This window comes from Pseudorasbora parva, chromosome 25 (assembly GCF_024679245.1).
Source record: "Pseudorasbora parva isolate DD20220531a chromosome 25, ASM2467924v1, whole genome shotgun sequence".
In the NCBI taxonomy this organism is placed as follows: Eukaryota; Metazoa; Chordata; class Actinopteri; order Cypriniformes; family Gobionidae; genus Pseudorasbora; species Pseudorasbora parva.
This window is the reverse complement of record NC_090196.1, coordinates 19,799,861-19,823,375: the sequence shown is the minus strand read 5'-3', so window position 1 is coordinate 19,823,375 and position 23,515 is coordinate 19,799,861. Positions and strand designations below refer to the sequence as shown.

General features: G+C 36.7%; 3 protein-coding genes across 5 annotated transcripts in view; 2 read left to right on the top strand and 1 right to left on the bottom strand.

Moving 5' to 3' along the window:
* Positions 1–194: 194 nt before the first annotated feature.
* On the top strand, positions 195–4,456 carry samm50 (SAMM50 sorting and assembly machinery component). The gene is made up of 15 exons (XM_067435868.1): positions 195–361; positions 747–857; positions 958–1,059; positions 1,181–1,268; positions 1,354–1,460; positions 1,562–1,692; positions 1,825–1,912; positions 2,096–2,224; positions 2,310–2,381; positions 2,466–2,552; positions 3,319–3,389; positions 3,471–3,538; positions 3,622–3,768; positions 3,872–4,013; positions 4,124–4,456. Exons 1-15 carry the CDS (start codon positions 341–343, stop codon positions 4,167–4,169), a joined length of 1,410 nt encoding a protein of 469 aa, XP_067291969.1. The 5' UTR covers positions 195–340; the 3' UTR covers positions 4,170–4,456.
* A 138-nt stretch (positions 4,457–4,594) lies between these two features.
* The window catches only part of cacna2d4b (calcium channel, voltage-dependent, alpha 2/delta subunit 4b), a 37,944-nt gene continuing 19,023 nt past the window's right edge, over positions 4,595–23,515 (bottom strand). Inside the window, exons 22-38 of the mRNA XM_067435867.1 lie at positions 23,222–23,319; positions 22,924–23,017; positions 22,686–22,778; positions 19,826–19,956; positions 19,667–19,735; positions 13,959–14,020; positions 13,008–13,022; positions 11,499–11,543; positions 11,007–11,069; positions 8,747–8,817; positions 7,484–7,559; positions 7,347–7,399; positions 7,167–7,222; positions 6,529–6,646; positions 6,322–6,437; positions 6,149–6,231; positions 4,595–5,418 (exon numbers count right to left, since the gene is read on the bottom strand). Coding sequence (XP_067291968.1) covers positions 5,326–5,418; positions 6,149–6,231; positions 6,322–6,437; positions 6,529–6,646; positions 7,167–7,222; positions 7,347–7,399; positions 7,484–7,559; positions 8,747–8,817; positions 11,007–11,069; positions 11,499–11,543; positions 13,008–13,022; positions 13,959–14,020; positions 19,667–19,735; positions 19,826–19,956; positions 22,686–22,778; positions 22,924–23,017; positions 23,222–23,319 — 1,336 coding nt within the window. The 3' untranslated portion in view covers positions 4,595–5,325. The remainder of the gene's footprint in view (positions 5,419–6,148; positions 6,232–6,321; positions 6,438–6,528; positions 6,647–7,166; positions 7,223–7,346; positions 7,400–7,483; positions 7,560–8,746; positions 8,818–11,006; positions 11,070–11,498; positions 11,544–13,007; positions 13,023–13,958; positions 14,021–19,666; positions 19,736–19,825; positions 19,957–22,685; positions 22,779–22,923; positions 23,018–23,221; positions 23,320–23,515) is intronic.
* On the top strand, positions 14,612–19,654 carry lrtm2b (leucine-rich repeats and transmembrane domains 2b). Of its 3 annotated transcripts, none has more exons than XM_067435870.1 (4): positions 14,612–14,808; positions 15,542–15,669; positions 15,747–16,490; positions 17,129–19,654. In XM_067435870.1, exons 2-4 carry the CDS (start codon positions 15,657–15,659, stop codon positions 17,602–17,604), a joined length of 1,233 nt encoding a protein of 410 aa, XP_067291971.1. In that variant the 5' UTR covers positions 14,612–14,808; positions 15,542–15,656; the 3' UTR covers positions 17,605–19,654. The 3 variants fall into 3 exon arrangements, with proteins under 3 accessions (XP_067291971.1, XP_067291972.1, XP_067291970.1); XM_067435871.1 differs by having other exon boundaries at positions 15,510–15,669; XM_067435869.1 differs by having other exon boundaries at positions 14,612–15,669.

The window sequence follows — 23,515 nt, the reverse complement described above, 5'->3', positions numbered from 1 at the left end:
GGCTGTCAATCATGCGTTGGCCCCGCCTACTGGAACCTTTTTTTGTACTGAAAAGCGCACAAAAAAAAATCACAAAACATTTTTGTAAATTACCAATACAAAATCATAAGCAGTGCAGATTAATATGGATCGTCACATAAACTTAAAATAGTGACGAAATTAAATGGTTCTGTCCTCCTCAGCAAATCATCATTCCCGATGGGCGTGGTTACCAAGTGTCATGGCGGCCGCCGGGAGATTATTGTAGTGTGCCAGAGTCAGACCGCGGATTGTGCTGTTTTAGGCGGAACTGTGCTTATTATCATATTAGGGACGTTTGAATGTAAAAGGACTTTTAAACATGGGGACCGTGCATGCCAGGGTAAGCACATTTTTCTAGAGTCTTCGGAAAACCTAAAGCAATGACCTCTGAACAGTCTTTGAATGACAGGCCGAGTTTAGGACGACGTTTTATACGACACATTAATCTAGACTAATTGTCAGTTAATATATTAGATCAGTTTTGCACATATAAACGATCACTTTCACTTTACACAGACTAGTGTAGCAATCGTCTATAGCAGTCATACAATACCTCACTGCTTTTGTATTTACACACTTCTATATTATCTATTTTTACGTATTGTATGTGATGCAGTTTTACGTATTGTATGTGATCCTAAGATCATTTTTTTGAGAAATCAGATTCTTTGAGTATGCTTAATATAATAACACTATAACTCATTGCTACATATCTGTTGACTCAGAGTCTGGACCCCCTTCCTATGCAAGGACCTGAACTGGGGGTCCAAGCAGATGACATGGACCTGGGGGAACCAGAGCATGAGGAGAAACAGGAAGTTCTTGAAAATAAAGATGTAAGATCTTATGTGTTTTGTATATCCAGTGCTTGCATACGTGTATTTTCATATCAGGCATATAGTTTTTTTTTCTCATATGCATTTTTCAATTGTTTAGGTTGTAGTACAACATGTACACATTGATGGTCTCGGAAGAACAAAGGAAGACATTTTAACGTATGAGATCGCAGATGTTTTCCGTGCCAAAAACCTGATTGATGTGAGTATTCATGTTTTCTTTCACTTTGTGTGTGTGTGTGTGTGTGTGTGTGTGTGTGTGTGTGTGTATATATGATTTGAACTATATTCCAATTGTGTTTATATATACAAATTTGTTTCAGGTAATGAAGAAGTCGCATGAGGCCAGACAGAAACTTTTGCGTCTGGGGATATTCAGACATGTGGAAGTTGTCATTGACACTGCTGAAGGTACAACAATTATGCAAACAACCAATAGTAAATAACCAATAATCAAAGTGATGCATTCAAATCTGAATTTCTCTTTAAAAATGAGGTACTGATGCGCTGCCTAACGGACTGGATGTGACATTTGAAGTGAAGGAGCTGAGAAGAATGACGGGAAGTTACAACACCATGGTTGGGAACAATGAGGGAAGCATGGTGAGCTACTGATGAGCTGCATCATATCTGCTAGCTGTGTGAAAAAGTGTAAAACTGAATTAAAACATTATTTACAAGTGTTGTTCTGGTTCTCATCTCAGGTGCTGGGTCTGAAATTGCCCAATGTTTTTGGACGTGCTGAGAAGCTTACCTTTCAGTTCTCATATGGGACTAAGGAAACCTCATATGGCCTGTCATTCTTCAAGCCCCAGCCTGGACACTTTGAGCGGAAGTATGTTTTTTGGCCTTGTAGTGAAGATTTCTATTTACAATTACATTTTATTTTGTTAGGAATATCATGTTGCCCTAGTCTAAAATAGGGGCACTTTAAAGTGAGGCACTTTTCTTTCTCTTGCTCTTTCAGCTTCTCTATTAACTTGTATAAAGTCACGGGGCAGTTTCCATGGAGCTCGCTCAGAGAAACGGACCGAGGGGTCTCCACGGAGTTCAGTGTAATTATCATAGATTTATTTTCATTAAGGCATTTATTTATATTAAGGTGATTATTTTCTCCTTAACTAAACCAATATTATTTGATGTAATATAATTTTAGTAGATTCAAAAGTCTATATTTTTAGTATATATGTAAGATATGATCTAATTTATTTGTCCATTGTTTGATCTGTGATCCCTAGTTCCCCATCTGGAGGACAAATCACACTTTGAAGTGGGAGGGTGTGTGGAGAGAGCTGGGTTGTTTGGCTCGTACGGCCTCCTTCACTGTCAGGGAGGAGAGTGGCCATTCCCTAAAGTCCTCACTTTCTGTATGTCTCTTCTCTGAATCTTGGCTTTGTTATTAAACTCACTGATATTTCATATCCGATTTTGAATATGATGTTTTCCTCACAGCACGCAATGGTTATCGACACACGCAATTCTACCATCCTTCCAAAAAAAGGTGCCTTACTGAAGATCAACCAGGTTTGTTTGTTATCTTTGTAAATTAAATAAATAGTGAAAAAAATTAAAATACTGCCATTTAGTTAATTTTTAATGGCTTGTCAGGAACTAGCAGGTTACACCGGAGGAGATGTCAGTTTCCTGAAGGAAGACTTTGAAATTCAGCTCAACAGGACTCTCTTCTGGGACTCGGTGAGATGCTTTGCAAAAAACGAATGCTTTTGTCTGTTTGTTGCAGTGTTAACTTAGTATCATTAATATACTATAGTATGTGCAGTAATATTTAGTATTTATAGTATTCAGTAATATTTTATAGTTTTTATTTTTATATTTTGAGTTGTTTTGTGTGTTCTTTATTAGGTTTTGTTTTCATTTAAATATGCCTCTAGGTTGTATTTATGATTATTTTGATAATCATTTTACTTCAACCCATGTTTCTTTGGCAGCTAACTTAAATAATATAAGTATATTATCATCAATATACTATAGTATTTAGTAATATTTTGTATTTATTTTATTTATTAATATTTTGAGTTAGTTTTTATGTTCATATTTTCCAATATTTATTTTAGTAATTTTATTGTTTTATAATTTTATTAGGTTATTTAAATATGTCTGCTTAGTTTTTATAAATTTTCATTTCAGTATTAGTTTTAGCATTTTTATTACTTAAACTAAGGGAAAATTAGAAATATTTCCTTGGCAACTTAATTTTGTTCCAGTTAATTTCCATGTGCATTATTTCAAATAAAGTCAATGTTTTTTAATAGTTGTAGTTGTAATTTTTTTTAATAAGTAATATAAGTTAACATTTAATTTATTTCATTTAACATGCTTTCTAATTTAGTAATTTAATCAACATAAATGTACTTAGTTGTACTTAATGATAACAACACTGGTTTATTGATGTTTTAAACCCTTTCAGAATGCTCCGTTTGCTGACTTTCGTCTCTTATAGGTGCTCTCTACCTCTCTGTGGGGTGGTATGTTGCTGCCCCTTGGAGAAAAGCCATCCTGCATCGCTGACAGGTTAGCATATTCCCTCTTTCATAAAAATAGACCCACAAACGCTTAAAATAATACTGTTTTTGTTTTTAAACATGTATTTAGGTTCTATTTGGGTGGTCCGACCAGTGTGAGGGGCTTCAGCATGTACAGCATCGGCCCTCAGAGTGAAGGTAAATCACTCTGACCCTGACAAAGCTCAACATCTCTATATATTCATGACTAAGGTTTTTTTTTCTTCTCACTTTGGTGACAGGCGATTACCTCGGTGGGGAGGCATATTGGGCTGGGGGGCTTCATCTATACACCCCTCTTCCATTCAGGCCAGGCCGAGGTGGCTTCGGAGACCTTTTCAGAACACATTTCTTCCTCAACGCCGGAAACTTGTGTAACCTCAACTATGGTAAGGTAGATAATGCTGTGAAGGGCAAAGTTCTCCTTTTGTTTAATGAAACATGCTTTGTTTTTTACTTACATTTGTTGCTGTACTTTAAATCGTTCACTAGGGGAAGGGCCGAGAGCACACCTGAGCAAACTGGCTGAGTGTATCCGCTGGTCTTATGGAGCAGGCATTGTGTTGCGTCTGGGGAACATTGCTCGTCTGGAGCTCAACTATTGCATTCCCATGGGCGTCCAGAGCGGAGACAGGTAGACACTCACACAATCAATCAATCAATAATACACTTTTAATATACTAGCATTTCTCTTCTCTTATTATGAATGTATGATTTAATGTACTGATGTGTTTTGTATCTTAGGATATGTGATGGAGTACAGTTTGGGGCTGGAATCCGGTTCCTGTGATTCCCTAATTTCCATGGCTGAAACTTTGTACTAGTGATTTAAGGATATTCATACGATTCCACTTCAAGCTGCAAAATAATGCAATGAATGTTGTCTAATTTTTCAGTGTTGGCAAACATGCTAAATAAGGAAAATGGTCTAAAACCAAAAAACGAAACATTTGTTAGGAATCAGTCTGCCTTTTTAAACTTATTGGCACTTATATTGGACATCAGTGCTCTTATTGTCATATTTATTTGTCAGATCAGTCAGTGTTCAATAAATAATGTCTCTGGCCTTTTATTGTGGTTTTGTGTTTGTGTGTATAATTAATTTCAAAATAAATTAATATTAGATCATTTAAAATAAATGGACTTATGTGCTATGTGGGCTTATTAAGGTCACTTGTAAAAGTGAGAATGTGTATATAAAAACAAAGAAGTTAGTAATTATTCACACTTGCTGTACTTTTTAATCACACAAACATCAAGTAAGTCCATTGTCATTCGCTATTTTCTGTATGCACATAAAAACATTTTTCAACCATTGTCAAACCATATTTAAAGACTATTGGTAATGTATCAATAAACATTCATATACTAAAATACACGCATATAAGTTTGTTAAAAAATTATTAAACTGTATCCAGCTTACTTAGCATATTAATTGCTTTTCATTACAGTTTCAGAAAATGTGGCTCAATGAAAAACGTTAAGTAGCAACCACCATGAAAATAAACAGCAGTTTAGCTGCCACTGCTCTATATTCGCTTTAAAACATTCATTTGTTCCTAAACATATAAAAAAATTAAGAGAATAGCAGATCTGATGTATAACATCAAGTCACATGAGACAATCTATGATTATATCTCGCTGTTGCTCCCACTGAGAAAAACATCTGTGCAGTGTCATAGTGAGTCCAGTAAGTGGCAGAACTGTTGTGTATGAAGCAAGTTAAAGGGATAGTTCACTCAATTCTGTCAACATTTAGTCTTCTTCATGTAGTTACAAAATATTACTTTCATTTTTGGGTGAGCTATCCATTTTAATTCTATGTAGTATAAACCTGTTTTGGTGAATTCCTTATCGTAGAGACCCACAGATGATAATCAAAAGTGTCCTGTTTGCTGTTCTTTGTGTCCATTGTAGGATAGCGGTCATGGCAGATTTATTTTTATTCAGCGGAGAGCCAATGAGATAGCCAGACATATAAAGTACAGTGTGAGAGATACTGCTATACTGCATGCTCCGCCACAATCCTTGGCATTTTCCTGTAAGACACAACAAAACAAAATGGTCATTTAAACTTGGTTATTCTTGCGGAATGCGTATAAACCTGTGCATAAACTATTTGTTTGCCAAGTGACTGTAATTTTCAACAACCTGATCAACTCTATGCGAAGGAGATGTGTTGCACTGTGTGAGGCAAATGATAGTCAAACCAGATACTGACTGGTTTTCAGTTTTTTTTGTACATAGAAAAAGTCTTTTATTTTTAGGTTCAGCTCGTGAAAAATTGTGGCAACACAAAACAAGTGTTGCATTTATAATTTTGTTCAGTGTAGTTCATCATAACATCATATAGATAATTCCTTCGGTATATTGCTAAATGTAACTGATTTTTCACATCCACAGAAAATTATACTGTGATAACTTGACTTCTTTTGAGATTCCCCAGCTTTGGAGAATAGTTAATGATATGCTAAAGCTCACTCACACATTGACATGATTGCTACAAAGTAGTTTGTGATGCAAGAAACACCGGCGATTTTAACCCGAAGTCTTTGGTTCACTGGTTTTAAGGAGAAAATAATACTCAATGGTGTGGACATGAATTTACACATATGATTAATTAAGGATACTGAAACACCACAGACACATTAAAAACATGATTTTCACCACAGGGGGTCTTTAACACAATTTTTCCTTTTGTTCACTGATATAAATACAATATATTTATAGTCTGACTCGGTCATGAACTGTATGAATGGTTTGGCTTACATGAGGATGGTATGCGTGACAAGACTCGGGTCGTCTGCGAATCTTCTGAGATTTCATCCTGTTGCACTTTACTGTGGCATTATGTTCAAAGAAGTTAAGAAGACTTCAGTTTCAAACAAAGTTTAACAACAAAGCAACATTTCGAAGACAAGGCAATCATCGTGAAAGGATATATTTGACTTCTTTGGGCATGAGTGTGATGGGAGCGTACTGTCGGGAGCAGTCACAGTCAGCCTGGACCACCAGCACGACCAGGTTACTGTTAGGAACCTGCTGTAGGACAAACATCCTGAAACATGACAGAGAAAACAGAGAGCAATTGACAAATTGTTACTGGTACAAACCCACCAACCTGAGGACAATCTGACAAATGGACTTACTTCTGACAGCGGCCACATTTGATGATGCTGTTGGTCTCTCTGATGGACGAGTCATACAGGAAGCTGGGATACTCTGTGTTACAAGGCTGCATTAGTTCCACCTTCTTCTGTTTGTGTGCTGGAGAAGACAGGATGTATTATAACCGACAGATAAGTACTTCATAAAATCGGTGTGTAGACCAGAGGTTTTTAAATATGCCACTATTTGAAAAGCTTGGATCAAGACCTCCTAAACTTTCAGACTCGGCTAATATTTTGTCTATAAAACCTAGAACTATACTAAAAGCACTACAGATGCCTAAGGTGTTTCATTACCTATAAATTGCAATCTCAGGATCAAAGTTGGCATTCTAAGAGAGACCTTCAGTAAGCCAAACTCTAGAAAGGCTCGAACTAGATGAAGGACATATGCTCATGTACACACTTACTTGCATGAAACCCAGATTTAGCTGCACAGCGTCAATGAGAAACAATTACAGCAAAGTGATGAACAACAATGGAAATGGAGAATGAAGAGATACTACATAAGATGACGTGTTAAATGATACAAAAATATTATGGATATGAAGATGATATTTATATGTTTGATGACATGTCAGCAGTTGCACGCTTCCGTCCTTCATAACTTTTTCACTTACCATCCACTACATAGTCGTTATGCCAAAGCCCGCAGATGTTGAACTCCAACAGAAACCTAAAAGTTAAGATATGAGGATACATTTCTACCTTCAAATGAAATTACTTACAAATTTATTTCAAATTAAATTAAATTAAATTAGCTCATGTTCCTTAGTGGCACCACCTCAAACAGCACTTACATCACAAAATGTGAGAAGAACCACTTTATTATTGCCAGCAGACCATAGAAAGGCTGTGAGGACAACAGAGAGTGTCAGCACAATAAAGACTACATTATAAAGATGTTTCTTTCTATTATATGCTAAGGTGTACATACACTGAGCAGTGGTCGAGCTCCACTAGTGTGATGATGGGTGTTCTTACACATGGCCTGGTAGTCATACAGAGTCACCCTATAAAACAGTATAGAAGAGCATTTCCTCATGTTCAAACTTTAATCTAGGCAATTAGACAATTTTTATATAACATTTTATTATATTAAATCAGCAATTATTTTGCTTGGGATGTAAAATTAAGAATATTGTCATGATTTTAAAGCTACACTGTGCGATATTTCCCCCCATCTAGCGGTGAAAAGGTATATGACGATCTAGTGAATAATAGTTTCTCTTCCTCTCAATTCTAATTTCGTTTTAACTCCTACGGTAGCCGATTTAGTTCAAGATTAACATGGCAAGCCCCCTCTTCACATTCAACATGGTGCCATCGAGTGTTAAAACGCGAAAGGCGAAGCTTGAAGTTATGGGTATGTCCCTCTTTGGCTAATGTACTTTCAAGGTGGAGGGGCAACATGGCGACCAGCATTCGAACCCCTCACCCGTATGTATTTTCAATGGCATATTATAAACTTACGAGAATATTTTATTACTTGAAAGAAGTAAATATACATTCATGAGCACATATATTTTTGAAAGAACTAAGTGTTTTTAGCTAAGAATAAACTAAAAAAGTTACACAGTGTAGCTATAATAAATCATGACAATATTCTTAATTTTACATCCCAAGCAAAATAATTGCTCATTTATATTTATATATATATATATATATAATAGGTAAATATAGCTCTTTATCGCTATGTATTGTAATTGTTATACTGGTGCATACAAGTAAAAAAAAATGAAACAATTTTCCTTGTGTTCATTTAGTGATTAGATTAAGAGTTTGAAATATGGTAGATACTGATTTTAGATTAAGGTCCAGTTCTCATTATTAACTAACTATTAACTATGACCTTTGCCTTGATTACTGCTTATTAATAGTTAGTTCTCACTATTAACTAGTTGCTTATTGGCATATATATTACTAGGATATTGGCTGTTTATTAGAATTTATAAAGCACATATTAAAGCCTTATTCTGCATGACCATACTCCATACCTCTTAATCATATCTAACTAACTATTAATAAGCAGTAATCAAGGCAAAGGTCATAGTTAATAGTTAGCAAATAATGCGAACTGGACCCTCATTTAAAATCAGTATCTACCATATTTTTTTGTTACATTATAAACATCCTGGCTCTTACTTTGCTACTTGGTCATTTCTTTCAAAAGAAAATGGTATGAGACGCATCCAGTTACCTTTTATACAAGCCAGATTTTAGTAACTGGGCCATGACAGATCCATCTATTTCCCCGAAGAATTTGCCAACCTGTGTGAAAAGAAATATCACATGTATTAGTAACAAACACAGACACTACAACATAGAGTGAGGGATTACTTATGATCCCTTCTGGGGTTTAATACATTGTGACACAGTATGAATCAAACCATTTCTGAATCCCATGATGAATAGACACACACACCTACACGCTCACAGGCAGACTGATGTGCAGTGATCCAGATGTACAAACAGATGCCTGAAACTGCCCTGAATGCCCCACGGCAATCTGGGATTAGACTCCATAAGAATTAATCTCCTGGCTACTGCTCACATAGCTGCAGTGCACGTGTTGTTATAAACAGCTGCGGTTATGGTATGAGACCATTGACATCATATAGACATGGATATGCAACAAAATACACAGCATTTAATGGTATGAAACTGTTAATCTAAAAACTAATTCAACTCTATGTTAGTGCGCACTGTTTCTGAAACGCCTCAATTGTAGGCTTGACTTTTCTTCCGGGAACGCACATGTCACAATATTCCTCATTTAAATAATTCCAGCCCAAGACGAATGCAAACAAAATGGAGGGGCCTGGCTGGTCGAGTTGCATAACTGGCGTTAGTAGTGTGTTTGCGGTTAACTTGCAGTTATGTTAAGGGGAGTGACATTTCCAAAAACACGCTCAACGACACATCCAATGACAACACATTAATCAAGACGACCAATCAGCTGACACTGTGCTTTTTCGGAAGGAGGAGCTTCATGGAGACGGGAACTAAACAGAGCGCTACAGACAGGTGCTGCAATAATGTAAAATATGTTAAAAATTAATGGGCATCATTTATGAAACCAACTTACTACAGAAAACCTGTGACTCTAAAGCTATTGTTTTTTTAATTTTATTAAATTCAACTGATATTGCAGGCACCACGCGCACACACACACAACATTTCAGTTCTAGCATTGGTAACTTGACATTTCAGCCATTCATTATCACATTAAAATGAAGTCAACCAAACATAGAAAGTTACACTTCTCAATTTAAATTGTCCGCTGTTAAATCAGCATGCCCAGCACCCAACCAAACTCTTTTTTGCGTATGTGAAGGATGCTGTTTTACATGGATATTAGATTCAGAGTGAAATAAAACACCTTGTTTACGTAATGAATAATAGTTTAGCAACCAAATGTTACATGGAAAATATGCAAACATGTTTGGATTCTTGCCGATCATTTGTGCAATTGGATTGGCGGCATACAAATGATTCATGAATCACATGTAAATGGTGTCATAAAATGACTTTTGCATTCATATCCAGGTTAGATTGATAAATGAGGCCCAATGTGTTTTTTAAGCATGAACACCTATTCTAGTAGATCCTAAAAACAAAATCAAGACTTTGTAAAAATAGTCAAAATATATTCCCCACACTCTTACAGTGACATCTTTTCTCTGATGTTTACTGGCAGGAGGGCAGGACAACCTGTGACTCACATGAGATTAACCAATAGCAAGTCCTACCCTACATTCGAAAAGCCGTTTTACTCAGATACTTCATAGTAGGAAGAAAATACTATTACAACTTTGGTTTCATGCAGTGTAAAAATAAAGGGTATTTTTTGTTACACAAAACACAAGATTTTTTTAATCATATTCAGTTGCAAAGGATGTCTCTCCATTCCAACACTCACATATTCTGTCTGCACTGTACTGTGCTATAAATAAAAGGCTAAAAAAATATATTAAATAAATATATAACCTTATCCAACTAATCCAATTTTGCTCTGCTGTCTAACTCCATTCTCACTCTCAATCAATGTCTCATTTAGGACCCCATCTGTTGCTCCAAGGACAAGCTTGTGGTACATTATCGAGTCCTTTACGGAAGAGCATCCGCCTACCCCGTCACCTGCCCTTCACATCTAACCCCCTGGGCAAGGAATCGTGCAGCTAGAACCGTCACCTAACACAGATCACCATCGTCCATCTTCTGCTTCTATTTTTTGAGAAAGGCTAAGATGGAAATGTTCCACAGTTTTAAGCTATGAGTGGGTCGATACAGAAATTTACTTTTTTTTTTTTAAATAGATCTATGTTAAGAGATATTTACTGGAAATATTCACAACTATCCATTGTCTCCTTTATGTGCTATATAAATAAATTTTATCATAATCAGTGGGATTCTTCTTTACATTTTATTTTACTTAAAGACTGGTTTTATATACTCACATCCCCTCTGTCCTTTGAGATCAGTATGAAGCCATTATTGTCAACAAGGTAACAGTTGACATCCTGTGAAAAACAGAGTTGGATAAGAATTGACAATCCCCCTTGCCTAACCAAAACTCACTCAAGTGACTTGGTTTGTGTAACTGAACTGATTCAAAAAACCAATTCACAGATTACATAAAGGCCCTGTCCCAAATGGCACGCTAAACACTTGTGGTCTTCCTACAAGTCCACACTTTCATTAGGGTAATGCCTCTTTGACTGTTGGGTAGAAGTCTGCTGTGGAGCTCGCTTCGGTCCAGGACAATAGTGTGCGCATTGAGGCGTATTTTGGCCACGAATGAAAAATGGAAACCCTACGGACTTGTGGGCTTAGTGGAGATGTGAATGCGGCAGCCATTGTAAGTCCAAAAGACTGTAAGTGCATATGAAGTGTGCCATTTGGGTCGGGGCCAAAGATGACACAAAGAAATGTCAATAAGCTTCACTCACGACGCCCTCACAGCTGAGAGGACATATACCGTCCACATCGCTGCACTGCAAAGAGTAAGAAGACAACCACAATGGCTTTAGTAAATGGACAAGAACATTTCATTGGAATCATTATATTGAGCGAACACTACAGCGATGACATTACATGTGTCAAGATTATATTATGGTACTTTCCATGAAAGGCTATGATGGAAATGTTCGACAGTTTAAACTATGGGTGGGTTTAAACAGAAATTAACTTTTAAAAAATAGATATTTACTATGTTAAGAGATATTTACTGGAAATATTCACAACTATTCCCTGTATCCTTTATGCATTGTATAGACACCCTACAGACTTAGATTTAAAAATCATGTCTCCAATTGAAAATGTTCTAATGTTCAGTTCAGTCTTTATTAATTTCCCGAAGGCAATTTGGTTGCAGCAAACAGGCATACACATAAAAACAGTGTCACACACACATACCCGAAAAAAGGAGAGAGAGCTAAAAATGTAGTGACTGATCACATCTAAATTTTTCAGTTGGCCAAATTGAATTTCTGTGATTTGATGCAATTTAATTAACAGAAATTCAGTTTTGCCAACTGAAAAATGTTGATATGATCAATCACTAGAAAATGTTCAATTGGGGCCTGAATGTTTTTTTTACAGTGTATATCATAGACACAATTTATTAACTAAAAAAAATTGGTGACAGGGTTACAAATTTAGCCTAAGTGAAGTTGACACTTAGTATATGCTAGATATTTTTGAGACCAAATGCTGGTTTGTGGTTATTGACAAACTTATATTTCACATATTTCCCATTTCTCACTTATATTACGTTAAAATTATTTTGATTTTATTCATCGGCTACGGGCAAAAATGTTTAGACCGCTGATCCGGGACAGACCAAAATCCCATTTTAAGGGGGATATAGACATTTGATGTGTAAAGCAATCTGCTTTTCATATTACCGGTATATACATTTTATGTCATACAACAGATGATCTAATATTTGTGTTAAACTTTATTTTAAGGTAACATAGTTACATTTTACTTATTCAAATAAGTACTAAGTAATATTAATTAACTACATGAGTTAGGGTTTGGATTAGGGTTAGTTACTTGTAATTATGCATTTTATGCATATTATAAATGTATCTTAAATTATACATTCATTATAAAATTATGCAATTTACTATTATTACTATTACACATTAGCCTGACGTGGTCATACTCAATTCTAGTCACAATATGCCCGACCTAAAAAATTTTTGGGTGGGGCGAAGTTCGGCTGGCATCCAGGCTAATTACATGTAGGAACGTGTAGCTAATTCACCTTAAAATAAAGTGTTACCAATATTTCTCATAAAAATAACAGAAAGACATTTACAAATGTGTGCATCTAATGCTGTTAAAAAGTAATGGGACACCAAATTGTACCAAATCAGTGGAATGTGCTTTATGAATGCTTTTTGGCTTCTTTTAATGTAGAAATCAAGTGAATACAACAATGTAATACTTACATCTGTGTTGTTTGGCTGACATGCAATAAGAAGAAAGAAAAGAAAAGATGATGAGAGGGAAAAGGTTAAGTCATTCGGATAGTTGTTTGTAGGTTTGTGTGTTTTGCACCAGATTACTTAGAACAAGAAAAGAGCCCTTGTGTGAAAGGGGGTGGTGATTGAAAGGTTCTAGGTTTAAACCCCAGAAGGGACAATAAGTCATGTGGTGAGTTGCATTGGATAGATAAAAAGTGTTAGCTAAGTAGCAAGCATATTGATAAATTGCTCGGAGGCCTGCAGACGTGAGCATGTACATGTACGCTTAGAAATCTCCAGTGACAAACACTATTTGCTCATTCGTCAGTGTAAGGCGGACAAGAACTGATACACACCATTAACCAGAGACCTTCAGAACAGCAACATCTCATATTTCTAGATTATTTTGTTATTTGCAGTCTACCTTTACACAGCAAATTCACAGCTTTTATTATATTCATATTTTAATCTGTATATTTTTGTATTTGTGTATCATATATACATTTAAAAAAATGTTTAAAATATGTAGATGAATTCATATTAATATGAACATTACATTTAATATCAATATTATATTATTATGTTTCATTAATATTAATATTTTGATAATACTTTACAATAAGGTCCCAATATTTAATGAAATGAACTAACAATGAACAATTTCTTTGTTACTGTAGTTATTATTCCTATGTAATGTTAGTTATTCAAAATACGCTGTTCATTGTTAGTTCATGTTAGCTCAGGTCCATTAAATAATATTAACAGATTCAACTGTTGATTTAAATAATGTATTAGTATGTTGAAATTAACATTAACTAAGATTAATATATAATTTAGAGTTTTTTTTACTGTTAGTTCAAGTTAACTAATGTACTTAACTAATGGAACTAAAAGTGTTACCAATATTTTTAATTATATTTTTGAGGTCAAACTCACTTGTTTGGCAATTGAAAAAAACACTCTTTCCAACAGGTCCAGGGATGCTTGCATTCCAATAGCTGCACATAGAAGAAACAAGGGAATAATCAGAAAACATTCAGTAGGAATAGATGAGTATTTTACAGATATTGCATTCATATTAGAGAATTATAATTTGTTTTTAAAAATTGACAAAAAAAATTATCCATACATGATTACACATTTTTTTAAACATAATTTACAGGATCTTTAAAATTTATTTTAAATAGACTGCATTCACAATTTCTAGTCAATTAAATATTTTAGAGCTGATCATAACAAGACATAGGCCTATAAATAATTCCCCTAAATATTTGACTACTTTATATTAATTTCCATGATTTCTCCAACACTGGAAATCTTCATTTTAAAATCCCAAGATATTTACAGGCTTTCCATGAATGGAAGAACCCTGCATTCATGTTTTCCTGGAAAACATTTGTTGATGCTCTATATCACACGATTAATCCTCATATGTGCAACATCATAAGCTACAGGGGAAAAAAATGAAGAGGCTCCCATTTCTAAGCTGTATCAGCTGATGTTTTTTTCTCTTCTGCCCCCTCCTCAGTCGATCTCTCTCTCTCTCTCTCTCTCTCTCTCTCTCTCTCTGTCTCTCTCTCTCTCTCTCTCTCTCTCTCTCTCTCTCTGGCACAGACTGTTCTAATGTTAGTCCTCCTGATGTGACCCACGCTCACACACATATTGGACTTTCCACACTGTGAGGAACAACTGCACGTTCCTCTTGTATCTTTCATTTTCTGTTGATTTGCTCGTTCTGCCTTGATAGGAGCAATTATGAGGACCCATAGATGAGCACTACAGAAAGGTATGTTTCTGGTCAGATTTGCTTTTAGCATAAGTGCAACCATAAAACATTCTTATTGATTAAGGTAAATGAGCAATGGTCGTTGTTTGTGCGCATTCAATACTTAAGATTTTGTTGCAATGAACAAATGCTTTCTTTTTAGTTTAACTTAAGTTCAAACCATGTAATTCTTACTTTTTTCCTACGGTTTCTATTCTAGACCTATTGAAAAACCCGGTTTAATCAGATATAAAATATAATTGTATTCTTAACAGATTTCATACAATTTTATGCATTACAAAAAGTGGACATTCCAACATGCACTGTTTGATCCTCTTTTCGCTAATAAAGCGAATGTCAATCTCAGCTCTGATTTATTATCTAATGGTGTGGGCAATTTAATCCGTGATAGTTTAATGCAACAAATGTGATGGGCAAAGTGAAATAAGAACAAGTAACCTCAAATGCATCTAGTTTTCACTTAGCTTTATGCTCTTACAACAAGCAATGGGCCTCTGGGCAGCTTTTATACAAAGTCCTCTCACTTTCCTTTCCTTCTGAAGACTCAAATCCATTTCAGGTCTGCCTCATGTTCATCCTTCACAGGACATTCATTTTACATTTTAATTTTAGTCAGCTTATTAGTACCATCATAAATTAATCTGTACCAGCTGAGCATGTACCATATGACCTATGATAATACTAAAATATCTTCTTCTAAGGGTATTTGTAACCATTACTGTAATAATTACAGTAATCCCAGACGATTTCCAGGTGGATTCATCATGATGGAGAAGGACGGCATTCATTTGGTGTAGGCTAGTGGATGTTATAGTTACAACAGGATTTGGTGAACAATACAGACCAGGATGAACATTATATGTAAGATCCTCAACTTATTATATGTATTCTCAACCTTCTCAACTCTTACATTTTCCTAACCATCTGTTTTCTTGTAGTTTTCTCAAGTTTGATGACCCTTCTGAGCTTGTGTGGAACATCAGCAAGTTGTCCATCAGTCTGTTCCTGCAATGTGAACAAAACAGACTGCAGTGACCTCAACCAACTAGCTTCCTTGGACTCCATCCTGGACCAGCTTCCCTTCAACACAAGCTACCTCAACCTCTCAAAAAACAACTTCACCACTGTAGAACCTGGAAGCTTTTCCAATCTCAGCAGTCTGCTATATCTAGACCTCTCCAGAAACCTTCTTTCCACCATCAACCCTGGGTGTTTTTCTGATTTCAGCAGCCTGCTACATCTAGACCTCTCCAGAAACCTTCTCTCTAGACTTTTTTCTTCTAGCTTCTCCCAACTGAATAACATGGAGTTCCTGGATATCTCAGAAAACCTCCTTGTGAGGCTCCCTGTCAACCTGTTCTCGGATCTCGGCAGCCTAAGAGAGCTGGTTCTAAGAGACAACAGGCTTAAGGAACTGAACCCAGACCAGTTCAAAGGGCTTACTGAGCTTAGGCGTCTGGATCTTTCCTTAAACGGTCTCATCTCCATGCCCACACACCTACTGGATGGGCTCCAGAACCTAGTGTGGCTCTCACTTGTAGGCAACAAGCTCAGAATCTTGCAGCAGACTTCACTTGAGCCAGCGACTGCTCTACGGCAACTTCTGCTCGACAGAAACCCCTGGAACTGCAACTGCAACTTAATCCCACTGAAGCACTGGCTAGAATGGATCATATATACAGGTGCGTGAGGCAGTAAGGTGAATGCAGTGTTTTCCGTAGTTTTAGTGTGGATGAGAAACTTTTGGAAAACGCTAGTGTGGACGGAGAGAGTTTAAAACGAAAACTGTGCTTTTATCCGGATTAATGTAGACTTATCTGGATTAATGTAGATGTAGCCAAAAATTAATGATTGGAGAAGTCCAACATACATGACATTTATGACATTATGAAGTAAAAAAAGAAAGAAAGACACATGCATGTTTAAACATTCACAATAAGATCAGTAACAGGCAAATAGAAAATAGAATATATTTTCTGACTTTGTTCATGTTCATTTCCTATATTTTTTAATTTAGATTACCTTCATCTTATGCTTACTTAAAGTTCATCTTTATAAAAACACTAATAACTTAATAACACTGTGAATTTTTTTACAGTGTAAATGTTGTTTAAATTCACTTTTAGCTAAAACTAATGATTTAATTTTTTAATTTTATATTTTGAATGCATTTATTTTAGACAAAAATATACAGAATGTAGTATGTGTGTGATGTACATAATTTATAAATGATAATTAAACACATTTTATCAGTTTGGTCCTAATTTTTATTAAATTTTTATTTTATTCTCTCGATTCTTTCTTTTTTGTAATTCCATAGGTGGCCATGTAGATTCCGCCAACTGCTCCTTTCCTTCTAATTTGCATGGTAAGGATCTTCGCAGTATTCCTATGGAGATGTTCAGACACTGTTACCCCCTCTATCTCGAGACCAGGAACCCATCTGCTGCCGAGGGCCACCAGGTGCCAGCCGGGTCAGCAGGAGACTGCATGCGGCAGCGTTACCGCCCTGTGAGTGTGCGGCGAGCGACCGCCACAGTGGTGGTAGCTGGGGTGGTGTGTGGCGTGGTGTGTGTGCTGATGGTGGTAACGGCCACCTATGGCTGCATCTATGCAATGCTCGTCGCTAATGAACAGCAGCTGATGCATGGGAACAGCCAGCAGCAACAGCCGTTGATGGAGGAAAAGGAACCAGAGCAAGAAGAAAAAGATGATCTGATGCCGACTATCGGAAAGGAAGCAGAAGCCACCGAGTGCGTAGGGTGGATGGCATTTCCTCCAGAAGTGTGTGTTTAAAGCAAATAAGGACCAATATAATTGGAGTTTTTTTATCCTTGATTTACATAGGTATATAGGTTTTTAGTTTGGGAGGAAGCGTTTATAGCTCACTTTATATTAATTATAGCTCCTACTAATTGATTCAAAAAGACTAAATTCAGTGAGGCAAAAAAGTATTTAGTCAGCCATCAATTGTGCAAGTTCTGCTGCTTAAAAAGATGATGATTATTATTTTCATCATAAGTTCACTTTAACTATCAGAGACAGAATGAGAAAAAAAATCCAGAAAATCACATTGTCTGATTTTTAAAGAATTTGTTTGCCAATTATAGTGGAAAATAAGCATTTGGTCAATAACAAAAGTTAATCTCAGTACTTTGTTATATACCCTTTGTTGGCAATGACAGAGGTCAAACATTTTCTGTAAGTCACCACAAGGTTTTTACACACGGTTGCGGGTAGTTTGGCCCATTTCTCTATACAGATCTCATCTAGAGCAGAGATGTTTTGAGGCTGTCGCTGGGAAACGCAGATTTTTAACTCCCTCCAAAGATTTTCTATGGGGTTGAGATCTGGAGACTGGATAGGCTATCCCAGGACCTTGAAATACTTCTTACGAAGCCACTCCTTCGTTGCCCAGGCGGTGTGTTTGGGATCATGTCATGCTGAAAGACCAAGCCATGTTTCATCTTCAATGCCCTTGCTGATAGAAAGAGGTTTTTACTCAAAATCTCACGATACATTGCCCCTGTTCATTCTTTCCTTTACACGGATCAGTCGTCCTGGTCCCTTTGAAGAAGCCCCAACGCATGATGCTTCCACCCCCATGTTTCACAGTAGGTATGGTGCAAGTTGAGTTTTTACAAAAAAGTTATATTTTGGTTTCATCTGACCATATGACATTCTCCTAATCCTCTTCTGGATCATCCAAATGCTAGCTAGCAAACTTCAGATGGGCCTGGACATGTGCTGACTCAAGTAGGGGGACAAAAAAAATTTCAAGAATTTTTTTTGTGTCATTTTTCAAGACAAAAAATGTTCCAAGCACAATGTTCTCTGTTTTTTTTTAACACAAACTCACTGCTTTTGCCATGGTCAAAAGTTCTGAAAAGGCCCATACATTTGCCCTCCTATTGACCCTAACTCCGAAGAAATAGGACAGAAGTGGTCACAAGTGGACAAAAGAGACGGATTAAAATGTGTAAATGACGTTTACATTTTATGAGGTGTGAGAACGTCACATAAATACAAAATCCGATCTGATGGTTTGAATTTAATTTCAAACCTCATATGAATGTAGCTCAAAACAGGTTTGTATAAATGCATTTTTTGTCATTTTTTGCTGTTCACACTTGCTAAATCTAATCGAAGATTTGGACTTATAGTCTGAATGAGGGTTAAAGGTATGAAAGAAAATTTCGAAGCAATGTTGAATATGATTTCATATAATATTTTATATTTTCCTATGAATTCTCCTAATAAACCTACTCTGTGTTTAATTTCTTAAGCTTGCTATCAATCACATTAATTAGCATATTAAATAGTATATTTTTCTAAAATTTAGAGACTATATTTTAAATGTGTTTGTCTATGTTCAATATGCAAGTACAGTATATATAAAGGTACATATACTGAAATTCGGGTTGATAATTATGATAGTTATAATAAATAAACTGATGATTAAATTATTCAAATTCTATATGAATTAATCAAAATAAATGGAAAATTATACACTAAAATCAATCATTTTAAATGCTTTAAAGTGATTACATTCAAGTGACGACACAAATGACAATTATTATAATGAATGTACAATATGAAAATGGATATTTATTTTGAAATGTGTTTTTAAAGATTAACTTTAGTGAGCATGAGATGTCAAATAATATAATCTAAATGAAAAATTAGGTGAAATGCATGATTAAAAATTCGTCCAAACGGATTTCAAATCTGTTATCAAATGTTTTGACTCCACTCCATTTTGCATAATTAATGATGCTAAATGGTCCCAAAATTATATGTCGAATGTATGCCATATTTCATAATTCAAACAATGACAGACAGACAAACAATATCTTACCTCCAGCAATAGCTGTTCTTTTCCCTTCGGTCACTGTCACAGATGTTACCGCCACAAAAGTGTCCCTGCCTGTTGACATAGGATACCGTCATGGCATACTATAGCTCATGCAGAAAACGTTGCTATTGTAAGTCCATTTAATAATCAGTATTTAAGCACCTTTGTTTATATCATCATGCGGGACATAGAAGAAGAATTGACCCGGTTTGTTCTCAGCGGCCATGCGATACCAAATGGGAAAGTGATCCACTGTGAAGAGGTTTTCTTTGTCCACACGGGTCAAGAACTTCCTGTATGGTCAAAGTATCATATTATAATAACATATTTAAAATGAGAAATAAAATTTGCTAATGGTATCATAAATGTTTTTTTCTTTATCTCCAATCATACTAAAATTGTGTTTTAGCTGGTCCCGCTATCAATATTGAATGACTAACACACACACACACACACACACACACACACACACACACACACACACACACACACACACACACACACACACACACACACACACACACACGTTGTGTTTTCATGTTTTATGGGGACTTTCTAGCCTGGATGCCAGCCGAACTCAGCCCCGCCCACAACATTTGAGCTTGGGCAGTTCGGTCTAGACATGATCCATAGATGAGTAAGGCCCTGTCCCAAATGGCACCCTAAACCCTCACAGCCTTCCTCTTAATCCGCACTTTCAAGACGTAATGCTGCTTTGACTTTCGGGTAGCTCCCAAACTTGCGGACTCAGCTGAAGTGCGTATCGAGGGCGAATAGCAGCCGCAAAGCGGCGCTCACAAACACCCTTCTTTAAGCTTAAATGACGAATGGGACACTCTACGGTTGAAAGTTAACAAGACTGAAAGTGCACATGAAGTGTGCCATTTGGCACAGAACCTTATTATGCCCGAACAGAAACTGTTCGGGTTCAGACCAATGCAATGGTCAGGGCGGCCTTTAGACGATGATGGACAGATGATAAAGTAACGTAATCATCCACGTCATGAAAGGCGTTTGGGTTGAATTTGTCCTAAATGGAGAACTTGTTCGTATATGCATTCACCTTCACTATTTCTCTCAGAAATGATGATCGTGTTGGTAAGTACTCGTTGTATCCTTAAATTCTTTTTTTACAACAGTGGCAAAGATCACTTACACTCATATTTTTATTCTAACGTTAGTTATTCCAGCGTGCGTGCAGACAGGGTTGCCAAGTTTTTACAACAAACTACTAGCCCAAAACAAGCCCAATAGCTTTTCGGGGGGGTTCTCTAAAGCCCCGTTTCCACCACAGGAACTTTACCCAGGAACCAGGAACTTTGGGTGGTACTCTGTGTGTTTAGACCGCAGGAACCAGGGTCTAAATGAAGTTCCGGGTAAATATATCCCCCTCCAAACGGCCCTGCTCGCGAGGTAGTACTTTTTCAAAGTTCAGGAACTTTTGAGGGCGGGACTTGGGCGCTGAACATGCTGATTGGTTTAGCTCACGCAGCATTTTATTTCAACTGGCATTTTTAAAAGTCTTTAGCGAGGTTTGGTCTACGTTCAGTAAATATCAGTCTTGCTCTCTGTCTGATGGCGCGCGTTCGTCTCAGCCATAATAATACACATTGTCATTTTAAATCTAGCTTTACAAGCTTTCTGAATATGCTGCTGAATCTGCATATTACTGCTCTTTTCTGTCGTAAACCTCTTAGTAAACCTATACATAACCAGCAAAAGCAGCACAGCTTGAATCTCTTCCATACTCGTTATAAATTTTTTTTCACCATGTAAACGACCTGACCGATTACTTTTAAGTGTGCGTCCTTACATGACGTGACATGACGCGCTCATGTTGACAAGAGAGGAAAGTTAATTTTTCTGAGGGGTAAACTTTTTATTTCGTAAGTTATGAAGATAATTTTGGAGTAATGACACAGCGTATATTGCCCCAGGCAGTTTTTACTTTAACTGCGGCTGACAGAAGAATTTTTTTTTCTTTTTCTAAGATGATTATTACACTTTACAACAAATAAATAGCTTATATAATGCCATTAAGAGTTGCTATGGCCACAGTTAACACATTCCAGCTGCTGGAGAAAACAGCGTTGACATTTTTGATGCGGCAGACAAACTGCATGTCACAAAATTATTGCGATTGAAAGTCATCACATGTAAACACACCAGATCGGTTTAGATAACGTCTCATGTAAACAGACCACTATTACTGTCCGACACTGACTTGGAGGAGCAGTCGCGCGCAGTACATCACCGGACTAATTTGCCTAATCTTCTCGGAACTTTAGATCGCGGTCGAAACGCAGACAGTTGCAGGTCTGGGGGGGAGAAAAGTTCCTGTAAAAAAGTTCCTGGTACAAATTGTTCCGGGTAATTTCGGTGGAAACGGGGCTTTAAAAAAAATGGTGTTTGGGTGTTAAAATGTGTGTTTTTTTGGCAAGGTTGCCCACTAAAATTTGCATTCCTGGGTCTATATATCACATAATTGAGGCTGCTTCAACCCACGGACATGGAAAACAACCCGCAGGAAAACCGCAGACTTGGCAACACAGTGCAGTTGAGTTCTGTTGACATTTGACAGCCAACGTTATGCGTCGCTCTGTTGTAGGTCTATCCAATTGAGGCCTTTCCTGGTTTGGTTGAAACACGCCCCATAATCACAGCCCAATGGAAGAGTATCAGACTCATATTCTGACTAGAATTGAGTATGAGGACGTCAGGCTAGGGACTTTCCATAGACATAATGATTTTATACTGTTCTAACCCCTAACCTTAAACTTAAACATCACAGTAAACTGTATGCATTTTTACATTTTCAAAAAACATCACTTAGTATGATTTATAAGCTGTTTTCCTCACGGGGACCAAAAAATGTCCCCACAAGGACAAAGCTATTGGATATTGCCATCTTTGTGGGGACATTTTGTCACCATAATATAAAGTTTACCAGGCCACACACACATACATATTTCATTGCTACTTAGCAACGTAAGCAACTGAGGAGTTACAATATCTCACTCACTTTCCCACTCGCTTCTCAGTTCCAGCATATCTGATCACACGCATGAGCCCAGAGCGGGTTCCAAGGAAAGCCGATTCCATGCCTTCATCTACGCTATAGGGAGATAAAAGCAAAAAGACAATGACTGTAAACATTTTTTTTCTTTTCTTCAAAATGACAGTGGGATTTTATAGGACTCACTCTGGCTTTGTGCTGGTGCCTAATGCACAACATACACAGATTAAACAAAGCCTCTTACCCGGGGCTGTTTAGCATTAGCGCTGTCCAGTAGGCCTCCAGTGGTGCTGTTACCACTGCATCGAAAAGAACTTGCTGTAGCAGTATCTCGTCACCTATAATGATTCAAATCTTTACTTAAGCAATACTGGATGGTATTTTTAACTGCTTACATATTAAACATGTAAAATAGCTGAAAACACTAGCCAAATTAGCCATAGTATAATCAACAGGCAAAAGGCAAGGAGTGAGTAGAACTTCATGTGTGGGCCTGTATGAAAAGCTGAAAATGAGGTAAAATACAGCTGAGGAAAACTCACACTCCAAGTCAGGCTCTTTCCCAGTCAGGTATCGGACCACAGCTTGGAGCTGATTGAGCTTGCGATGGTGTGGGTCAATATCTGTCTCACAATACGTCCTAAGTGGGAAAACAACTTCAACTTAGCAAAAAAACATGAGTAAATTTGTTGTTGACAGCGATGTTGGGGTAAGTTACTTTTAAAAGTAATGAATTACAATATTGCATTACTCCATAAAAAGTAACTATTTGCATTACTTTTTATAGAAAGTAATGTGGTACATTACTTTTGCGTTACTTTTCTCACCCGGGCTGC